Consider the following 20,616-nt stretch of genomic DNA (forward strand, 5'->3'; position numbering starts at 1 on the left):
GACTTCTTGAGAAGAATTCTAAGAAGAAAGTAAACCTACAGACATCGGTCTTGTTTAACAAAATATGTATATGTATATATAGGTGTTTAATATGTTGAACATGGCACAAAAGCTCACATCAGTGGTGAGAGGTTACTTTCATATATAGTTTATTAATCCTTTATACTACCCCAGAATATTGAGTTGGCATTAAATGTAACAGAGGTTTCCAAGTAATGTTAGTTTATAAACAGCCTTGTTAATAAAGAATTTTGATATCTTTTAAGACAATAAAAAAGATTCAGGTACTGTTATAAAAGAAGGATTGTTACTTCAACAAACTTAACTTTTTTTCTTTACCTCTATTGGCTGTTAGATAATCTTTCTAAATCCTTCCTACATTTCTAAAAAAATAAAGCTGATTGGAGAGAAATAAAACCTTATTTGAGGTGATTGTTAATCTGCTATATTGACACTGCTGATAAAATATTCCTTTGTGTTTTGATAATTACATTTAAAATATATTTAATTCTAAGCCTTTGAAGTTTCTTTCAACAGAACTTAATTGTGAATACATTTTTGAATACATTAACATGTAAACATTTTAATTTTATATGATACTGCAGAGACTTAGTTGCAAGGATGAAATTATAAATGGGTCACTAGGGCTGAATGCTAAGCTTAGGTTAATATGTAAGTACAAGCAGGATATCTGGTAGGATTTATGGGATCAGTTAAATTGGAAAAGGAAGCTTTTGGGAATTAATAGTTTACATTTAAATAGGCTATGGGCTTTCTTGTTTTCATGGACTATTAACTATAAGGGCAGCTTTAAACTAGTACTAGACAGTAGTGAGGGCCATAATAATATAGAAAAAAATATGATGTAGAGAAAATTATAGTGAAACTACAAAGTACAAGTGTAGTTTTAATGGTAGGCAAAAACTGCTATCATTGTGATGCTAGACTTATAAGAAATAAATTTAAAACTTAGTAAGGACATTGATGTAATGGGAATAACTGAAACTAGGTTAAACGTAGACATTTTTGATGACAGGAATTTTTTTATAAATACAGGGTTATAGGTTATTTGATAAAGGTAGAGTACTAAACTGAGGGGGAGAAGTAACTTTTCATGTAAGATATGAGTTACATACTGTTCAAGCAGAGGATATCAAACCTAATAGCATTGAGGTTGAATTACTTAGGTTTCTGTTAGTGGTTATAAGGCAAGAAGGCTTTTAGTTGGAATTTGATATATACCAGGTTGTACACCTGTGGTACAATTTTGCGTTGGATCCTTGGGTGCTATCAGAAGGTTTATCTCTTCAATTCCTTAACCCTTTATCCCCATTTTCTGTCTCCTTCTTGGTATCTTATTTCTGACCAACATCTCTGTGAACCACTTTAGACTCTACTTTTCTAGGACACCATAGAACCTGTCAATTATACTTCTCCAGTATTGTATTCCAGGTTGTTTGTACTTTCCCAGAAGGTTAAGGATTGTTGTCCAGTTATAGACCTGACTTGTGTCAATCATTTTCATCAGTCTTCCTCAATTTTCTCCATGGAATCCTTCCTATCACTTAGGTGGGCATTTACTCCATGTCTATGGATAATGAAAATGGACATCTTGGATGCTTACCTTTGCATCCCTATTCCCCATCATCCAGAGGTACCTTTGTTTTGTCCATAAAGGTCAATTTATCAATTCTATGTATAACCTTTCGGTCTGGTGTCTGCTCCTTCTAGGTACTGATGGGTGTTCAAAGCCTATGCTCAACTACTTCATGCACAAGGCTTGCACTTCAATCATTACATGGACAACTAGCTGTTATTAGCCCCATCCTAGCAAACAGCTCCTGAAAACATATGGTTGCTTCTTTGAGAAACAACTCGTGTTGAACAGCTCATCAAGTTATGGAAGTCCTTCCTTATCATGACACAATACATCATCCACCTGGAGTATTTTTCATCTCCTTCCACAGTTAAGCCCAGCCTTCTCTGCAATGTCTTCCCCACTGAGTGGTCCTTTTTTCTTTTTGTTACCTGTACCACTCTTTTGGCTTTAGTGGTGGATGCCTTCAGTCCAAATTGGATCAACCTCTAGCTGTATGCCTACCCTCCTATCTGTTTCCTTTCCCATACTTTATCCATTAGCTAGTCCACTCCATGTTATGTCCTTCTGATCACACATTTCTGGCCAGCTCAGCTTTGGTTTCCAGTTCTTACCTTCCTTCAGGCAGCACCTCATTTACCACTTCCTTTTTCTCAATCCCCCTCTGCAAACCTCAGTTGCCAGTGTATTATCCCACAATTGCCACACTCTGGCTTCACGTGTGAATTTTGTCCAGTCCCTTATGAGGCATTTCAGACTATCTGCATGTGTAGCTTCAATCCTTTCCCATTCTATTCGTCCTTATTCCCTCATGGTATATCAGAGAAAATGGAATGTTTTTTTAAGTTGGTTTCTGCACCATGATTACATTCTTTCCCTTCGGAATATTCCTCATGTCTCCAAATTTTTACCTGGCTTTTCAACAATTGTTCTTCCATGTCTACCATTGCTGGATATCGGACAACTCTGTCCTGCACTTTCTGTTTTTCCTGTTACTGAAGGATGTTTTTCCCTTTTCTTGTATTCATTCTAGATCCTTCACCTTCCCTATCCTGTGCTCCTTCCAGATTGGAACCTTAATATTGTTCTCCACACCCTTACCAAAATCCCATTTGAACCTTTGGCTACCTGTTTCCTATACCATTTATCACTCAAGATGTATTTCCTGCTCCTTTTTGCCTGTGGTCTCATAGGTCAGATGTTTTTGTCATCAATGTATCACATTTTCTTTATCACTGTACCTATGTTCTCCTGTATCTATATTGCAGTTTTCTACCCAAGATGTCAGTGACTTATGAAAGCAAAGTTTCCTTTACACTGATTTCTCTACTTTTCATTTCCAGGTTGTATTCACATTCTGATTGGTATAGTTTTCTGTGTCCTGTGGATACTTTCTTCCATGGTTCTCGTTCATTCTTGTTTATTTATCCATTGGAACCATTCCTTTCAAAGAGATATTTCACCCACCACCCTGACAAGTTGATTTTGCCAATTTATCAAACTGGCTTATTCTTTCTTATCTCCCAAATCCCAACATTTTTCTGGTTGTCACCTCATCAGATTTGACATCTTACATTTTCCCTGGCTGCTCATCTATGTCATCCCTTAGAAGAAATTATCCAGGCTAGCATGTTGACTGTACCCAACACCTTCATCTCCCATTATCTCCATCATGTGGACATTTCTTCGTCATCTGGATATCAAATTCTGCCTGTAGCCATACTACACACTCTGATTCAATTATTAGTTGCTAAGTTTCTTTATCATTTATTTCTTTTCCTTTACCAGATCACACCCCTTTTCTATATTGGATCCTGCTCAGTGGCAAGGGAAACCTCCAGCATACCATTTCCTGCAGGATTGATTCCTGTGAGGTCTGGTATGGGAAGAACTGAATCAGCTATCAAATCTGCAATGTACAGCTTTTCACAAAAATAATAACGAACTAGGGAAACACCGTCATACCAACTTCTGCAGGTTGATTCCTGGGAGACCTGGTATGTAAAGGAGCTGGATCAGTTGAGATGTATTATGTTGGTTGGGCTGAATGAACCAACATAACTATTTCAAAAAGGCCTATAATGTCCACTGTTCAGATGTGGTGTTCCACAAGATTGCTAGTAGGTTCACCTGATGGTATATTGCACTATAAATATGTCTTTCCCAGACCACACTGATGACTTTTCTCAGGAGGTCTGGTTTTGGAAAGGAGGTGGACCAACATAAGTCCTCACACATGTAGTGGTAGGGAGCCCTCTTTCTACTGTGGACAATAGGATTAGATAGACTATTTGGCTAGGGAACCCCCCCATCCTGCCATCTCCTGCAGGTCGGTTCTCGTTTGACCTGGTTTTGGAAAGGAGCTGGATCAGCCAGTAGATATTCTGGTCTGTTTCCTGGAGGTTTGGTTTTGGAAAAGAGTGTGACTAGCCACCAAAGCAAGACTGTCTGGTTTTGGATTTGAATGAACCACCACATTGCACTTCCCCTTCCTACAGACACTTGAATGTTGTGTTCACGAGACACTGGTGCTGGTTGTGCATCTTCACATATGTCATGACTAGAAAGGCAGAATGGAACAGTTTTCCCTTGTCTTCAGGTGAAAAAGGGTAGGAACCCTTGTCCTATTGTAGACCAGACAATAAATACCAGATGTCACCTGGTTTTGGGCTGGAGTTGGCCCAGTGATTACTGTCTGATACACCCTAGCCATTCTACACTATAGGGCACATCCATCTATATATTAAAGAAACTAACCAGCTGCTGAACCCCCATCTTAACATCTCCTGAAAGTTCGTTCCCGGGAAGTCTGGTTTTGCAAAGGAACTTGGCCAGCTAACATAACTACAATGATGGTTGTGCTCATCTTTCCACCCAAATTAGTGACACATACCTCTACAATGGATAAAGAGTATACCTGGCATTCTTTGCACGCTTTCCAAAGAGTGCTCATCTAGATAAATTTTGCACTTGTCCCTCCACTAGGTCAATGTGGGATTTTAGACTTTATGTGAGAGGAGGTAAGATATTGTGTCAGAAGTTAATATTTTCTTCCACTAAAAATATATTTCTGTTAGATAATTACTTCCACTCACTCTTCCACCCCACTTCTGGTGCTTCTTTTCTGTCTAATCTTGAGGTGAAGTTTGGGTTCTACAGTAAAGAGGGAGACAGATGCCACAGGAGTATGTGATGCACTTCTATTGGTGGAGAGTTGATGCATTCTTATTTACACACTTCAATGCAGTTGAAACATGAGATAGGTGGGATTTTCAAGGTTAATGGTAAGTGAAAAAGAAATTGTGCATATAGAGAGCAGCACTGAACAAGAAAAACTATTATGTGAGAAGAGGTATCTATTAGAAATATATTTTCAGTATAGGAAAATATTAACTTTTGATAAATTTTCAACATAGGAAGATTCCTTATAGAAAGAGAAAAGATGGCTGGAAGTAAAAAGAAAAAAAAAACAAGGTTGTCTCACAAAGGATAAAATTAAAGAAATGCATTATTTAATTTGACTGCTACAATTGGAGATTTAGAGAATCATATCAGATCAAAGGAATTGGTTAAATTGGAAATTAGGAAATTAAAAACTAAGTAAAAAAAAGGTTGGCTAAAAATTTAAAAATTAATAGAAAGTAGATTTTTAAGTAGTCTATAAGAGAAAAATGTTAGGATGGGAGTTGGATGTTTGAAAAATGATATAGGAAAGTTTACATTATGAGATGGCTGGGTTATTAATTTCTACTTTTTATTATACATGTAATAATGAAGATTTAAGCAATATTCCTCACATGAACAGTTGCTAGATGGAAATAGGATTGAACAAGATGATCACATCAATGATAAAGCTCCTGGGCCAGATAATATTTCCTCTAGGGTTTTGAAGAAGGTTAAGGATTAGATATGCGAGTTATTTGCTATTATTTTTTGTAAGTTCTTGAATAGTGAACAGGTGCCAGATGATTAGAAGTTGGTTCATGTTATTCCTCTTTTCATGGGAAATGATACAAATTGTTCTAGTAATTTTAAGACTATTACCCTTACATTTCTGAAAGTGATAAATGGTGTTTTGTAAAACCATTTAACAAAGTTTAAAAATTTTGTTGGATAGCGTGGTTTCACTAGAGAAAAACCTTGCCTTACATTCCGATATTTTTTGAAAAGGTTACTGTTTGTGAAACATTTGTTAAGGTGCCACATAAAAAGCTTCTTAAAAAGTTATCTCTATGGGTGTGGGTTGTGGCTTATTGAATAGAAAACTGGCTCTATGGAGAAAGTAAAGAGTTGTTTATAAATTCAGTTCAGTTGAACTGGCATAATGTTACAAGTAGGGTTCCTCAGAGTTCAGTGTTAGGACCTTCGCTTGTTTTGATTTACATCAATGATATAAATGAAGGAATGGTCAATGACTTATTTAAACTTGCTGATGATTTTAAAGTTTTGAGTGTTTCTGGCTTGGAAGAGAATGCTGCTGCTTTACAAAAAGATTTGGATTATTTTGGTGAGTTGGGTGAATAAATGGCAGGTAGCTTTTAATTATAAAAAATGCAAGGTAATACATGTGGGATGTCATAATTTGAATTATGAATATAATAATTGTGATTATACACTACAAGTCTAAAGAGATTATAATTTCTTTGTATAGATTGTTTAAACTACGTTTGAAATAGTGAGTTCAGTCTTGGACTCCTTACATTAGGACTTGTTGGAAGGGGCTCGTAGTAGGGCTACTAGGAATTTACCTGGAATGGGAAGGTTGTCATATGAAGACAGGTTAAGATCACAGAAATTGTTTTCTCTTGAAAAAACAAAAAAGAGTTAGAATGGATCTGACTGAGGTGTTTTTAGATTGTTAAGAGAATTTATAATGTTGATGCATCATCTTCTTTTTTTTGTACTTGATGGTGAGAATGGTACAACTTGGGGACACAAATGCAACTTTTGGCAGGGTAGGAGTCATCTTCAGCTAAGAGAGCTTTATTTTTCAAACAGAGTGGTTGGCCTTTCAAATGAGTTGCCTTGATATGCAGTTAACTTAATGGAAATTAGGGGAAGGCTTGATACAAATTTGAATGAAAGTGGTTCTCTTTGAGTGCTTTATTTTTATTTTAAAGTATAGTTTAGTGGATGGGATGGCCTAGAAGGACCAACAGGCCTTGTTTTATATATATATATATTTATATAAATTATCAAATAGCAAAAATACATGCACTAGAACAATTGTTTTTTAAGTTAGTGTTGATAAAATATACAGTCCAACTGTTTCTTATGGAGAAAATTTGGAATTTGTGAACTCTTGTAAATGCTATTTAACTGTGTGTGTTGTATGCTTAGATACAGTTTTATGAATTTTAAGACTGTGTATATAGCAGTTATAAATATGTTCCATGTAAAATGCCCCGTATTATTAAGTTGCTGTCTTGTAGATGACAATACATATTTATCCACACTTTTTAAATAAAACCTCCCATTATAAGAATAAGGATATTTCCAAAAAATTACACTTATGATTGACTCAATTTATCAATGACATTTAAATAATGTTTTTTGATATCAGCTGATGTTTTGGTAAAAAACTATTATAGCTTATTGCTTTCATTTGAGTTGTGTAACATGGATTCTTAAATGTTATACTCTGAAACAATACTAATAGATGTTACTGAGAAAACAGTTGTTCTTTTGAAAACAGATTTGTCAAATGTTTAATGATGCACTAACATTTGACAACTGATTATGTAACAAGGACCTTCTGACTTATTCCTTTGCTAAAGTTCACTGTGAGTTCATAGCTTTATGAAATAATTCAGCTTGTAAAGTAAATTGCTGGAAAATGTGTTATTACTATTATTTTATACAAAAGTTGGAACTTTTTATAGCTTTTGATTGTGGGACCCACAGACGTAGGGAAGAGTACTTTATGTAGGATTCTTCTGAATTATGCTGTTCGTCAAGGGAGGAGACCCATTTTTGTAGATTTAGATGTTGGCCAGGTATGTGTTTCATTAGTTAATTAGAATAAGCAGTTATGTTACCTGTCCATTTCAATTTTGTTGAATTTTCTTTTTACAGATAATTCCATGGTATATTCAAGTAAAACTGAGTTAACCTTCAAGCAATGGCATTGGTCTGTTTGATTATGAAGTAATGCTAACCTAAATCTCTGATTAACTAATTTTGATGTTGAGCAGAATAATAAGGTTGGACACAAAATGAAATACAAATACAATAAATATCAACACAAATACAGTGTGCTTGCTTTTTATGGAATGACTGACCATTGTTTTTACTGGATTCTGATTTTAAGCTCCTGCTGCTTCAAGATCATGTTCCAGACTGACTAAATCCATTAATAAGGCCATAATTTCAAGGTATCATTGACCATTGAAGGACTTTCCTCTCAATGTCTTTTCACAACACACAGTATTCCCTCTCTCACATGCAAGAAAGTTATTATGTGCTAGAGAACAACAAAAGTAGCTTGAACAAAATCAACTAATGACTTTCACAACCATATTTTATATGAAACCTGTAATTATACAGAAGAAATCATAAATTCAAAATAAATTCAGTAATATTATAAGACAGATACACATATATGTATTCATATTCCAGACTTTTCTCTCTTCCATACTTCCAACTTTAAAACCAATATATTTTAACTTGCTCTCTGATCATATCACCTCTGAAAACACAGATGTTACAACTCTTAAACAATTAAAGCCATTTATGTAATAAAAATTTTGCTATAAAAATACCCTTTCACAAAGAGTGCGCTATGCCTATGGCAGTTATTTTGATTTAAAGTTAATAGTTTAGAGAAATAATCTATTAATTACCAATGGTGTTCAAAGATTAGCAATACTCCTTCACCCTAATTGGGCCAAGTGGGTGAAAAAATGAAATAAAAGTAGAAAAAAAATATATATGTATAAGCAGAGGCAGGTTGTATATATTATGGAATGCATATAACCTTTTATCTCACAAAACTCATTAATAGGTTACAGTGAAATATCTTTGTATAAAGAAATATATGATTTAAAAGAAACCCTTTATCAAAGAGAAAATAACCTTGCAATATAACACAAGTAATTTCACTTCAATGTTAATGAACATACTGAAATAAAGAAAACCCTTTCGTTGTGCAAAATGTTCACTATGTAATTGAAAATGAAAATATGGTAATATTATAAAGGAAACCTTCAGCAATTTAATAAACCATAATACCAAAACTAACCCATAAATAATGAAATAATACAAAAAATTAGAAATAACACATAATATCAAAATAAACCCTTTAAAAATTTTACAAGTATATTTAAAAATAATTCTTAGAAAACACACTAAATAATCTAAATACAAAATAAATTTGCTATAACAAGTTAAAAAAAAAGGTACTATTACTGTTGAATGAAGTAATCAAAACACATTCATAAACTAAAAAATAAAAATAGATTAAAACATTATGTGATAACCCTTGTCAATAAAACATCTATGCAGTGCACTAACCAAAATAATACATAAAAAATTACATGTCTACATACAACACTGAATAAATAAGATACCTCAATAATAAAACTCTCTCTCCAAAACAATCCTTTTGTCCACCAGCTCAGCTTGCAAGAGGTGGACTTCTTTTTTGATCCATGATGGAGATATTGACTCCACTCCAACAATCTTTCTGCCATCTCTTAACAATGCTGCTTTTATAAGTAATTTTTTGGAGAGTAGAGCAATTGGATCCCTGGTATTGTTAGTAGTGTCATCCATAACTGCTCTAGGGTCAATTATCAGGGCCTATTCATCTGTAGGAGTCCAGCCTCCTACAGAGATAGAGGCTTCTCACTTGGTCTTGGCCATTTTCTGTGGAGCCATTAAGGTAATTGCAACCTCGTTTACCATGCAGGCCATTGTCAGTGATGGCATTGGTGCAGGCTTTAAGGCCCTCTTAGTCTGCTAGCTATGGTCATTTAACATGGTGGTTATTGTTTGCTGAAATTGCTGATTTAAGTAATGATGGTGCTAGTTGAGCATTACTCTGGTTTTCCTTCTCTCCCCAACACTCAAAGGTGACCTAAGTGCCTTATCTCTAGGAAGATCTTCCATAAATTCTGGACTTGTGATCTGGATAGAGATTAACTCTTATTTGGTGCTTATGCCTTGCATTGTTACACATTGTCCAATGGGGATCTTTAAGGAGAGGTTCCAAATGATGAGATTTCCATTGTTTCTCCTTTCTTAATGGCTGTTTCAGGTTCTGCTTGTCTACCACAATAGTGGTAACTTGCTATGTCATCTTCTTGACTACTCCGGATTCTCTATCTAGTGAAGGCTTTGGTCCCACTAAGTGTAGCTGCCAGACTCCAGCAGACCTCGGAACCAGCCAGATAACTGACTTGGCACATTAGATGTGTTTACCAGTAAAGAATCTTCGTCCATAGGTTCTCCTGGTTAGATGTCAGGCTGTTCCCAGGTGTCTTTGGGTTGGTGGGGAAGTCCATCTTCTTGCCATACAGAAAGCCCTGAATGTTCTTACTCATAGTCAACAAAAAGGTTTTACATGGCATCATCTACTGGAAGTTACATATCTTAGTTCCTTCTAAAAACTACCTTTAGGGTCTGAGTATTCAAAAGATTACCTTGGTCTTGTGACATTTCTGAACTTCTTGATACACAGGCTGTATTATATCACTGCTTCACAAATACCTTATTAGCTGTGCTGCCCTCTGTTGCCATTTTCATGAAAATGGGCAGCATACTTACCCTTTGACCTAGATCCATTCCTTCCACTACTGTCTGATTGTTATATAAACAATGAATGGCTCTGGTAGGAAAGGAAAGGTGTTGAGACTAAAACTGGATTCTAAACACATGAGCTTACTTGGGTCATATGATGTCACATTTTGTACTAGCCTTAGTACAAATTTACTAGTGCACTTAATGCATGCATTTTCATGCATCTTATATTGCTCCTTGTACTTAAACAATCTTAAGAAAATATTTAGAAAACTGCTTTACTAAATACCCTAGTTTGCATAATTGAAAATAGTCTATGACAGTCAAATAAAACACTTGGTACACCAAGTTTATTTGTTGTGGTATTTAAGCTAGCATCAGAGAATTTCATATACTACTCATAAATATTTTAATGTGATCCAATAAGAATATCATGCTATGCTCTCACCAAAGAACTACAATTAAAACTCAGGTATAGTACGAGTTTTTCTGAGACAATACCACACCTGTTCACATTGTTAAACTATCTTCCACACATGTCTGCCTTAGAGATTTGCATGCCACTAGCCCTTAGCCAACTCCCACCTAAACTCAAAAGATTTCTTGTGAATTGTGCTACTGTATTATGCAGCAGATGCCTTTCACCGATAGGAGGGTGACACACCTTCTTGCACACTTATTCCCTCTATGCATTTGCATTCATGAATCTTCATTTTCTTTGCCTTTCCATTGAACACATCAGATGTTTTTCTTTTTAAATTTAACAAGAACTGAGAAGATTTTTATACAAACTATGAACTCAGAAATTCATGTAACATCTTCTACTACTAGTGTGAGTGAACAATTTCCTTACACAAGTAATTTATCAACTGTGGTTTATGGAGACATATTGAATGAGGACGACATGATAAGCATTGTGCATAGTGTAGTGGGTTCCTTTATGCAGCTAGGACCTTCAGCTCCTATCTGTTCTTCGGGTATTACTTTCCCTTGTTTTGAGGGGAGAATGATGAGGACAAGTTTGAGTGCTTGTTTTCTTCTTCTGGTTATGATTTGGGAACTTCTCTCCCAGTTGAAAAAACCTTCAAACTTTACCACAATATCAGGACATGATTTCACAGATATGTACCATTCTTTCTCTTTCCCCTGTGTCATATGATTTGTCTCATTCCTTACTTCTTAATCCTAGCTATAACTACTTTTCCTTTTACCTCTTCCTGATATTGACATTCAAGCTGTTTCTTTTCTTGAACAACTATATTCTTGCAACTTCTTTATTTATCTGATTCTGATGTCTTGGATTTCAGTCATTGATTTGCAGATTTGGAATCTTGTTTGCTTCTTTGGGGAAGTGGACTATTTGGCATTGGTTTTGCCCTCCAGTGCATAATACTTCCATTTTTGCCTGATACTTCTTATCATAATTCTTTACTTATCCTCTCTACACCTCAAATCTGAAGTACTCCACCATGCCTCAGAGGATTTTGTGGGTGATTATCATTCCCTTCTCATCACTGATATATCCTGTTCCACTTCTTGCACTTACTGCTCACTTGGCTCCTTGTTGCTGGGAATTGGTAGGCAGGGATACACTGCTTTCCCAGGTTCAACTTCTTTCTTCCTTTCTACAAAATCTTTGCCTAACCCTTCTTTACCCTGAAGTTTCTGATTTGTTTTAAGTATGGATTGAAGCTCCTTATCCTCAATCTTTGCTTTCATCCTTAGTTTCTCAAACCCAACCCTCCAACACTACCCTGATGTAATCCCCTGTTTCCCTACTTTCCTCTTCTACCTGACATCAGACTTGTTTAGCCTTTCAATGACTAATAAGTCACTTTCTCTCCAGTTTTCATTCCTTCCTTCTCTCATCCTTAATCCCATTTTCTTTTCTTCTCCATCCAATCCCATCTATCTACAACATCTCAAGGAGATGGCATTTGTCATCTCTTCCAAAATTTCCTTACAATCACTTAACATGTTGTTCACTCGGAAGTATATTTCAACTCTTTTCTAGCTGTGCTCATCCTTCTCCCATCTACCTGCAAGCTATGGAGCCATTAGTCAATGGGATTGGCACCTATCCTACTTATACTACATGAGAGGTTTTTTGCTTTTGGGGTTGGTTTCACTGAATGGTCTTTGTGTGACCAGTTTAACAACTCATGTGAATCTTTGACCTCATTAGTTTACCAGTCTACTTCTCTACTCAAGGATCTGTATTGGTTGCTGGACTGGTCCAATATCACTAGCAGTGTTCCATTACTTACACCCAAACTGGACCTTCACTACTTCACTAATGCTTCCCTCTCTTGTTGGAGAGCATCACATTGGACACATTGACCCATGATGGGTCCTCTCTCCATATCAGTACATTCAAACTTCTGATAGTCTGTCGGGTATGCTCCCATTTCTTATCCCTCCTTGTGGCTCATTTTTTTTTATGATCCATTCTGATAAATCTATAGTTACTTCTCATATCAACTGCTAAGAGAATACCCATCCAGTACCCTTTGCTTTCAAACCCTGGACCTTCTGTATTGGGTTATTTCTCAATGGGTTTGTCTTATTGCCTATCTTGTACCATGTTCTGCCCACAGAATAGTCTCATCACCCCCAGAATTTCTTTGGGTGGGCTATGTTTTGGGGAATTCACTCATTGAAGCCTTGTTCCACTCTCAGTTCCAAGCTTACTCTTTTTGGTCTCCTATTCCCCATACTTCAGCACTATCTACAGCATCTCACATCTTGTCTTGTTCTCTTGGTGGTACCTTTTTTGGCCTGTTTAACCTTGGTTCTCTTATTTATTTGCCACCTGTCCCAAATCTTTCTTTTCCACCCATACCCTCTCTTTCTGCCTCAACCTCACATGTGACTGTTCCATCAAGACATTTCATCTCTCCACCTTCTCGTTTGGGATTTGTCCAGTCCATTAACCATAGAACTGGATTATCCTGTCAGGTAGATTTTTTCTTTTTTCATTTCTGGCCTCCTTTTACTTTATCCATCTTCCTCCTGACCATCCTACCATCAGCCATCTCTCATTTTTTTTTATACTTAACTGTTTGATAGTAGGTTAGCTGTCTCTATCATTTCCGTTTATCAGGCAGCTTTGTCTACAATATTTTGCCTTTCTCGATACCACAAGGTGTTTTCTTCCATAGTTTTTTCCACCTTGTTCTGGTACTTCCTTATCCACAGACCTCGTCAAGCTGTTTTCATGCTGACTGTGACTCTTTTGAGCTGTTAACAACCTGCAAATTATACCACCTTCTCTCTAGATCTATATCTTTTTTCTTCTCACTTCTGTTCACTGTTGTTCATACCTTTTTTCATCATTCTTATATTTTTATCCTGACTGGTCCTTTGGGCAGGTGACTGTTGCTTTCTCTATCTCCCTTTCTTCTATTTCACACCTCTGTGATCGATTGGACCCAGAGAGGCTGTTGTGTCTTCATGCCATTCATTGCTACTTAGCTTGTTCCTCTCACTTTTGTGGCTCTTGTATTTGACTCTTCATTCCCTGGGATTCCTCTTCTTCCAGAAATATATATCCTTCTACTCTTACAGGTTGGGTCTGTCAACTTCTGCATTTAGTCTACTCCTCAGTGGAGGTTGATGCTTCCAGTCTGTTCCACATTTCATCCCATCAGATTCATCACCTCAATCATTCCCTCACTGTTTGTTTCCAACAGCTGCTGGATGAGATCCTTCAAGCTGGCATATGGACTACCTGACACACCTTGGGTGCCCACTATTTTCACCATCTGGCTGTCTTGTCTCTCAAAGGTTATCGCCTGCCTTCACCATTCTACAGGCTATCCACCATCTCTAGACTAGAGAGTCCCTTTTCCTTTTCTTTTACAGCATTTGCTTATAGGATCATGCCTCATGACTGGTGGTGCCTGCCAGGGTATACTTATTTCCCAAAATTCTAAATTGGACTGAGATAACAGAAAAGGCTCCTACCATCCGCTGTGGCTCCATATATTCCCACTATGAGATGGAGTGTTCTGCAAGACCACTTGAGGCATCCTGATGGTATATTTATATAACTGACTACTGTTTAATCCAGATCGTATCTATTCCATGGACTATTATGTAAAAAGCTAGCACCAGAGGTGTTCTGCCAACTTCCTGGGCTCTCACTTGCTGATTTCTCAAAATAGGGATACGTGATTATTTATTGCACTTCTCCAGTTTAAAAAAAAAAAATCTTACTGGCTGAAGAACCGATGGGAACCAGATATTTTCTCTGGGTTTTCCCACCGTGAATTCCTCCCCCCTTTTTCTCTTCGAGTGGAGCATGAGATACCCTTGCCACTTACCAGTTACTAGCTACTTGGTGGTGGACCATGGACAGTTCTCACTGATTAGGCCCTAACTGCTGAAGCTAAAACAAAGGGTATCATTTCGTACGAAATGGGGTGGTAGGGACATTGTCAGTGTACCACAGGTCATCCTTCACATAGCTATACTTGTAACATGCTAATTGTGCCCTCCTCCTATAGCCTGAGTCTGATACACTTGATTTGAGGTGACCACACACTACAATGCTGTGTTCTACTTCTGCAGCCTGCAACTATTCATTAGAATTGAGGCAAGCACATTACATCCTATGTGCCCTCCTCTTGCATCCTGTGACTGTCCAGTAGTGTCAAGGTGAGTATGCACCACCATACTGTGCCCTTCTCCTGCAGTTGTGTCTGTTCAGTAGAGTCAAGGTGAGCACACACTATACACATGTGACCTCCTCTTGTGGACATCACCTGCAACTTGTGACTTTTCAGTTTACTTGAGGTGTGCACACACACACCATTCCACACTATGGCATGTATATTGTGCCTTCCTCCTGTAGCTGGTGTTGATTGAATAATTCATGAAAAATCTTATGAGTTTAGGTGGGACTTGCCTAAAGGCTATTGGCATGCAAATCTCGAAGGAAGATGCTCGGGAAAGATAGCTTGTGCAGACTGTTGATTTACTAGTTGTTAATTCTAAGTTCTGTTAATCAAGCAGTTGTCATCAGATTATGGATATCTTTTATAGTGAAATTTTTTGTATGATAATACAGGCCTGCAAATTTAAACTTCATAAAATTTGTACCAAATCATACTTACTTCTGCTGCCACTTATAGCTATTCCTTGATGTTGGCTTTGCCTATCTAAGCATTAGTCTCACATGCTCCAGTCTTTTATACCCCACTTAAATGCCCTTAGCAATATCTAATTTGGAAATCTCTCCACCCATGTCAATATGCCCACTATCTTGGTACTCAGATAATGTAATCACTGCTTTATTACATTACAAGATAGATAGACCTTGTACCCATGTTTGTCTGTTTGCATGCTTTGGGTTTCCACCTTATGGTGGACGTATATTTTGGTTCTACAGACTAAAATCTTTTTTTTTGGGGAGGGGGGGGGTATGTGGGGTTCCAGGATGGTTCATGTGATCACTTTGAACCAATCACATTTTCTTGCATTTGTGTGACCCTCACTCTTGCTACATGATGTTTTTTCCCCCATGAAAATTGTTGGCAGTCTATCAATAGTCGCACATCAATTTGTGGGTGAATGGGGTCTTCTACTGACTTCTATCTTTGTCGTATTGACTGCTTCTGTTTCTTCTGTAGAGAGATGCCTTGAGGGAGGAAGCTTGTCTACCTGCTGTAGCCTCTGTGTGTTACATGTGGCTTCTTTTTATCATCACTTGATGTTCGTGGGTGTCCCAGAGGGATTTGTATCGCGAACTTACATCATCTGTTTGCTTTTTTTTTTTTTTTGACCTCTAGACCTTCTTTGGCTCTAGCATCTGCATAGCTTCAGACCTTAGTTTCAGGGCCCCTCCATTCGGACAGATGGACATCAACGGCTTCGGTATCTGCCTAGGTGTGAGGTGGGTCAGTTAGAGTGAGGTACAACTATTGATGGACATCTGGTATTTATTCACTGCAAATCCATGGATACTTCAGGTTCTGGTATCAAAATTGGTGTTTTCATTCAATTCTCCATCTATTATTATCCTCCCAACCTGTGGTATTTCCACCCCCGCCTGAACAGTGGGTATGGAGTTTTGTTTCACGGCTGTCAGAGTTACTGGTCACAGAGGTGGTAATGACAGTTGATCCCGCTCTTCTGAGATGTTATTCCTGTTTATTTGTTGTGCCTGGGGCAAGGGGAGATTGGTGAATCATCATCATTCTTTCTCATCTCAACCCATTCTTCGATCCTCTCAGGTCCACAATGGAGTACTTTCTCACCCTACATTGACGTACTTCACCAAGTCTGTGGATGCACAGGTTTGAGATTGCTGAGGCATTTCTCCACATTATCATAGTGAACTCATCTTGCCTTTAGCTACATTTCATCTACAGGGATCAGATTCTACAGTTTAGGGATTTAACATTTGGTCTAGCATCAGCACCTTATGTCTTCTGTTGGGTTGTACAAGTTTCACCAACTCCCACCTCCCATTCAGCTCCAGCCTGTGGTACGGGCATTCAGACTCTTACTTACAGGGATGGTTCTATCTCTTTGGGTTTGTGGTACCCCATCAAATCTCTGATTTTTTGGGGATTAAAGTTATTTAAGACTAGATTAGGTAAAATAAGTAATAATAATGATAATATAGTTAAAATGGTTCATGAGGCATGCACGTGAGCTGCTCATAGGTAATGTAATTCAATCTCGCAACATGAGCTGCACGTTTCCCGAGTGATTTACAACTTATAATGGCACGGATAGTAGTTAGACATGGTTCAAAGGGCAATAAAACAATAAAATTTATTTATGAATAGATGTTTAATGCTACAAACTTAGAGCTACTTAGGGTAAATGAATGTAGTTTCATGTTACAATTTGAAGCCATTCTAGAAAGAAAAAAAGGTTAATTTAGGTTTATTTTGTATTTTTTTTTTTTTTTTTTTGTGGTTACGAGGTCGGTAGAATTGACCGATCCCGTTTTGAGATAGGGTAGAGAAAATAACGTATAAACTATAAGGATTTAGTGAAAAAAACGTTTGAAATGCATTCAAGAGGTTTTAGAGATTACACAAAGGAAATTTGATATTTTTGAGATGACGAAAAGTATTTTTAATTTTAACATGAAAAGTACTTTGCGCACGGACTATTCAAAACAAATACTCAATATATTCATGGACAAATTTTTATTTTATTAAAAATACATCACTAAGAAATATGACTTTTTGTTCATGAAAGACTTGTAATATTAACTGATAGACTTTCAAATTTTGTGAAGATATACCTAATATATTGAGAGTTATAAGTATTAAATTTATAAAGACTTTAAATGAGTACAAAAGGCCATATGCCTTGGTTAGATTGATCGACCCTGTGTTGAAAGAGTTAATGTTTAAAGTTACCTGGGGTGTGCCTCACAAGGAGTTATTACCCTCTTTACCAAATGTGCCCACCATATCTTATTTTGACCAGATTTTCACTTGGGTCTAGCTTTGTCTCTTGTTGTTTAGGTCAGACAACTTTTTCAACTACTCTTAGTTATTCTAAACATCTGAAGGTTTTGGACTCCCCAGTGCTATCCAGCTTTCTTCCCAAACAGCATTTTCAATTACTTAACCAGGATATTATGGCTAGATTACATGCCTTGTCTTAACAACCATTTGAGCTTTTAGCCTCATGTACCATGTATCACCTTTCCCTTAAAGAGTATTTTTGTTGCTGCTGGTGTCATGGGTTGGAGTTGTTGGCATGTTTGTAGGTCTCTTTATCTCTCGCCTTAGGTCCTGCTATACCCTGATTGGTCATTTCTATCTGAGTCTCTGGCAGCCAGGGAAGGGGATACATCCCTCTCCACAATTCTTTTGCCATCTGATTTTCTCCTTTGCAATCATTTGTTTTGTTCTGTCAGGCCTGAAGGTGTTACGTGGCTCACTCTAACTCCTTTCATGGTGATAGTCTCGACTCTGTATTTGTTGGGATCCATTGGTTTCCCAAGACGTATTCTCATTTCATAAGAGGTGGAATAGCAAATATCCATATTGCATATTCTGGACTTTACAGGTGAGGAATTATCTGAAAGTTGCATCTCATCAAATTCAGCACATTTATGTGTGCTGATCATTTCATTTATCCACTGGGGGACATTTTATGGTATGTGGTCTTTTCCCAATGCTTTTTTCTCAACTTCTTTACATGATCTGGTGGTTTTCCATTACCCCTCATGGCCATTCTAACAACATCTGCTAGATTATGTGGAGGGTGTACTTTTGTCATCATCTTATCTCTGTTTTGTAGGGTCCCTTACATCTTGCTTTCACCAGGTCTCACTCTATGGTGAGTGTTGCCCAGACAGGTGTGCTTTTATTAATCCAATTTCACACTAGCAACCAATTTGACTATACTTACTGCTGGTTGCAACATGTAGAAATGAGGAGTTCTATAAGACCATCTTGGTGTTTACCAAATGGTATTACAATATTATCATGGACTGCAACTCATGGTAAAGCTAAAGGGGATTCTGCCTGTCCCTGGAGATTATTGGATTGAATAAATTGGGGTTGGTTTGCTTTTAAAAATTTAGGGAACTTGGTTCACCTATTGCACTGTTTCTAATGCACTGTTCTTCAGTACTTCCCAATGTGCATTATTCCCCAGATTCTACTAGTGGAGCTAGTGAGATCTTATCACACCCTGTTTCCAGTCACTGGAGTGTTGGACAGAGGCTTTTCCTCCAGAGTGATAGAGTGTGTTCCTCCACTCTTGAAGAAGAGGGTGATGTCAGTAGGAGTGGCACCAGACTCTGCAGGATCTTACACATAATACCGGTTCAGATTTGACACTATGCTATCCAGTTTGGGTATGCATGGCCCTTCTTTTTGATCAATATTGGTTTAGTATATTGTTCATGGAAAGAGGTCCACTGTCACCTCATAATCCTGAATGCAAATTGGTCTCATCCTAGGTCCTTGGTTGAGCATAGTGTTCCACATCCTCTCCATAATTGTGGGGGCAAGTGGAATGCTCCTTGCCCAATCGGTTGGGGAGTGAGGATGAATGTTCATCATTCCAGACTGGATGAGTTCTGATGATCCCATCATTCTGAGTCTGGAGTGGTGTGTTTCGGTCTTCTTCAGGTGGAAGAGAAAGTTTGTCCACTTCATTGTTGCTTCCATCTCATCATAATTCCAGTGGCTTGGAATGCATCACTCTATGGCTACAGGTTGGGATCCAGTCACATTGCTGTCCAATTGCCCTAACCACCAATATAGTATAGAGGGACCAAGACACCTTAATTCCAATCCTGAGTTATGAAACCTCAACTATCTTGATACAGGTCCTAAGTTCTGGGAGAAGAGCATACCTATCCTGGATGTAGTGCAATTCCTCCACTTGGGTACCACTCTTATCTTATCAGATGCTTTGTGTATTGATAATGCCTGCACTGGCCCCTCCACTTTCTCAATGTGGGATTTTAGCTATAAGTGTCAGCAGAGGTAAGTATTATTGGAAATACATTTTCAGTTTAGGAAAATGTTGACTTTTGGTTTTAATAACAAATTTTTTCATAATTTAGCTACAGAGATTTTGAAAATGATATTAATTTTTTCTATTATATAAGGATTTTTTACAAATTGGGAAGAAAAAGAAAACTCTTACTTAGATCAAAATTATTATTTCGTTTATCACAATGAGCATTTTTTAATATTATGTTTGTTAACAAAAATACAAACAAATTGAAGAAAAAGGAAGAACATTGATCTCAAACGAATATGCATCCTGATTTGTTTTGGTGAAATCTATGTCTTTTAGTTTCAAAACTACGTGTTGTGGTCTTTCAATTATGCATAGTGTTATGACGTTTTGTCAAAAAATCTGTACGTGATGGAGAAAAAATGGATATCGTTTTTGGATTCAGTGTAAAGAAATTACTGTAGAACATGGAAGTATTTCAAGACAAGAAAACCATCGGAGAACTGTGCTTTAGACCTCAAATATTTGCATGATAAATTCTCTGTTCTTATAATCAAACTTGTTATTTACCTTAAAAAAATAGACCCAAGAAATAACTTATTGTTTCAATAATTTCTAATTACAAAGTTGTTTAATTTGTTCTATTAGAGGGATTTTTATATAGTTCTTAGTTTCCTTTTGAAAAAAGAATAATGATAACCTCATGTATATACATATGTTTTATTAGATATTTAAGAACAGTATAAATTATGATATAGTTAAAAACTGACCACGCTAGTCCAATACAAAAATTGTATTGTGTCTGCAAAACACAAATTGTATGTATCCAT

General features: G+C 37.0%; 1 protein-coding gene across 4 annotated transcripts in view; it reads left to right on the forward strand.

The window, feature by feature from the left end:
- Positions 1–20,616, forward strand: part of LOC106463068 (polyribonucleotide 5'-hydroxyl-kinase Clp1-like) — a 199,043-nt gene that overhangs the window by 96,107 nt on the left and 82,320 nt on the right. For 3 of the 4 annotated variants that reach the window (XR_002611405.1, XM_013923039.2, XM_022390474.1), the window contains exon 5: positions 7,480–7,593. The exons of the other annotated variant lie outside the window; for it this stretch is intronic. Coding sequence is in view for 2 of the 3 variants with exons in the window: in XM_013923039.2 (XP_013778493.1) it covers positions 7,480–7,593 (114 nt within the window). In the remaining variant the exon portion in view is untranslated. The remainder of the gene's footprint in view (positions 1–7,479; positions 7,594–20,616) is intronic. 4 annotated transcript variants of the gene reach the window in all.

This window comes from Limulus polyphemus, unplaced genomic scaffold, assembly GCF_000517525.1.
Source record: "Limulus polyphemus unplaced genomic scaffold, Limulus_polyphemus-2.1.2 Scaffold1316, whole genome shotgun sequence".
Lineage (NCBI taxonomy): Eukaryota > Metazoa > Arthropoda > Merostomata > Xiphosura > Limulidae > Limulus > Limulus polyphemus.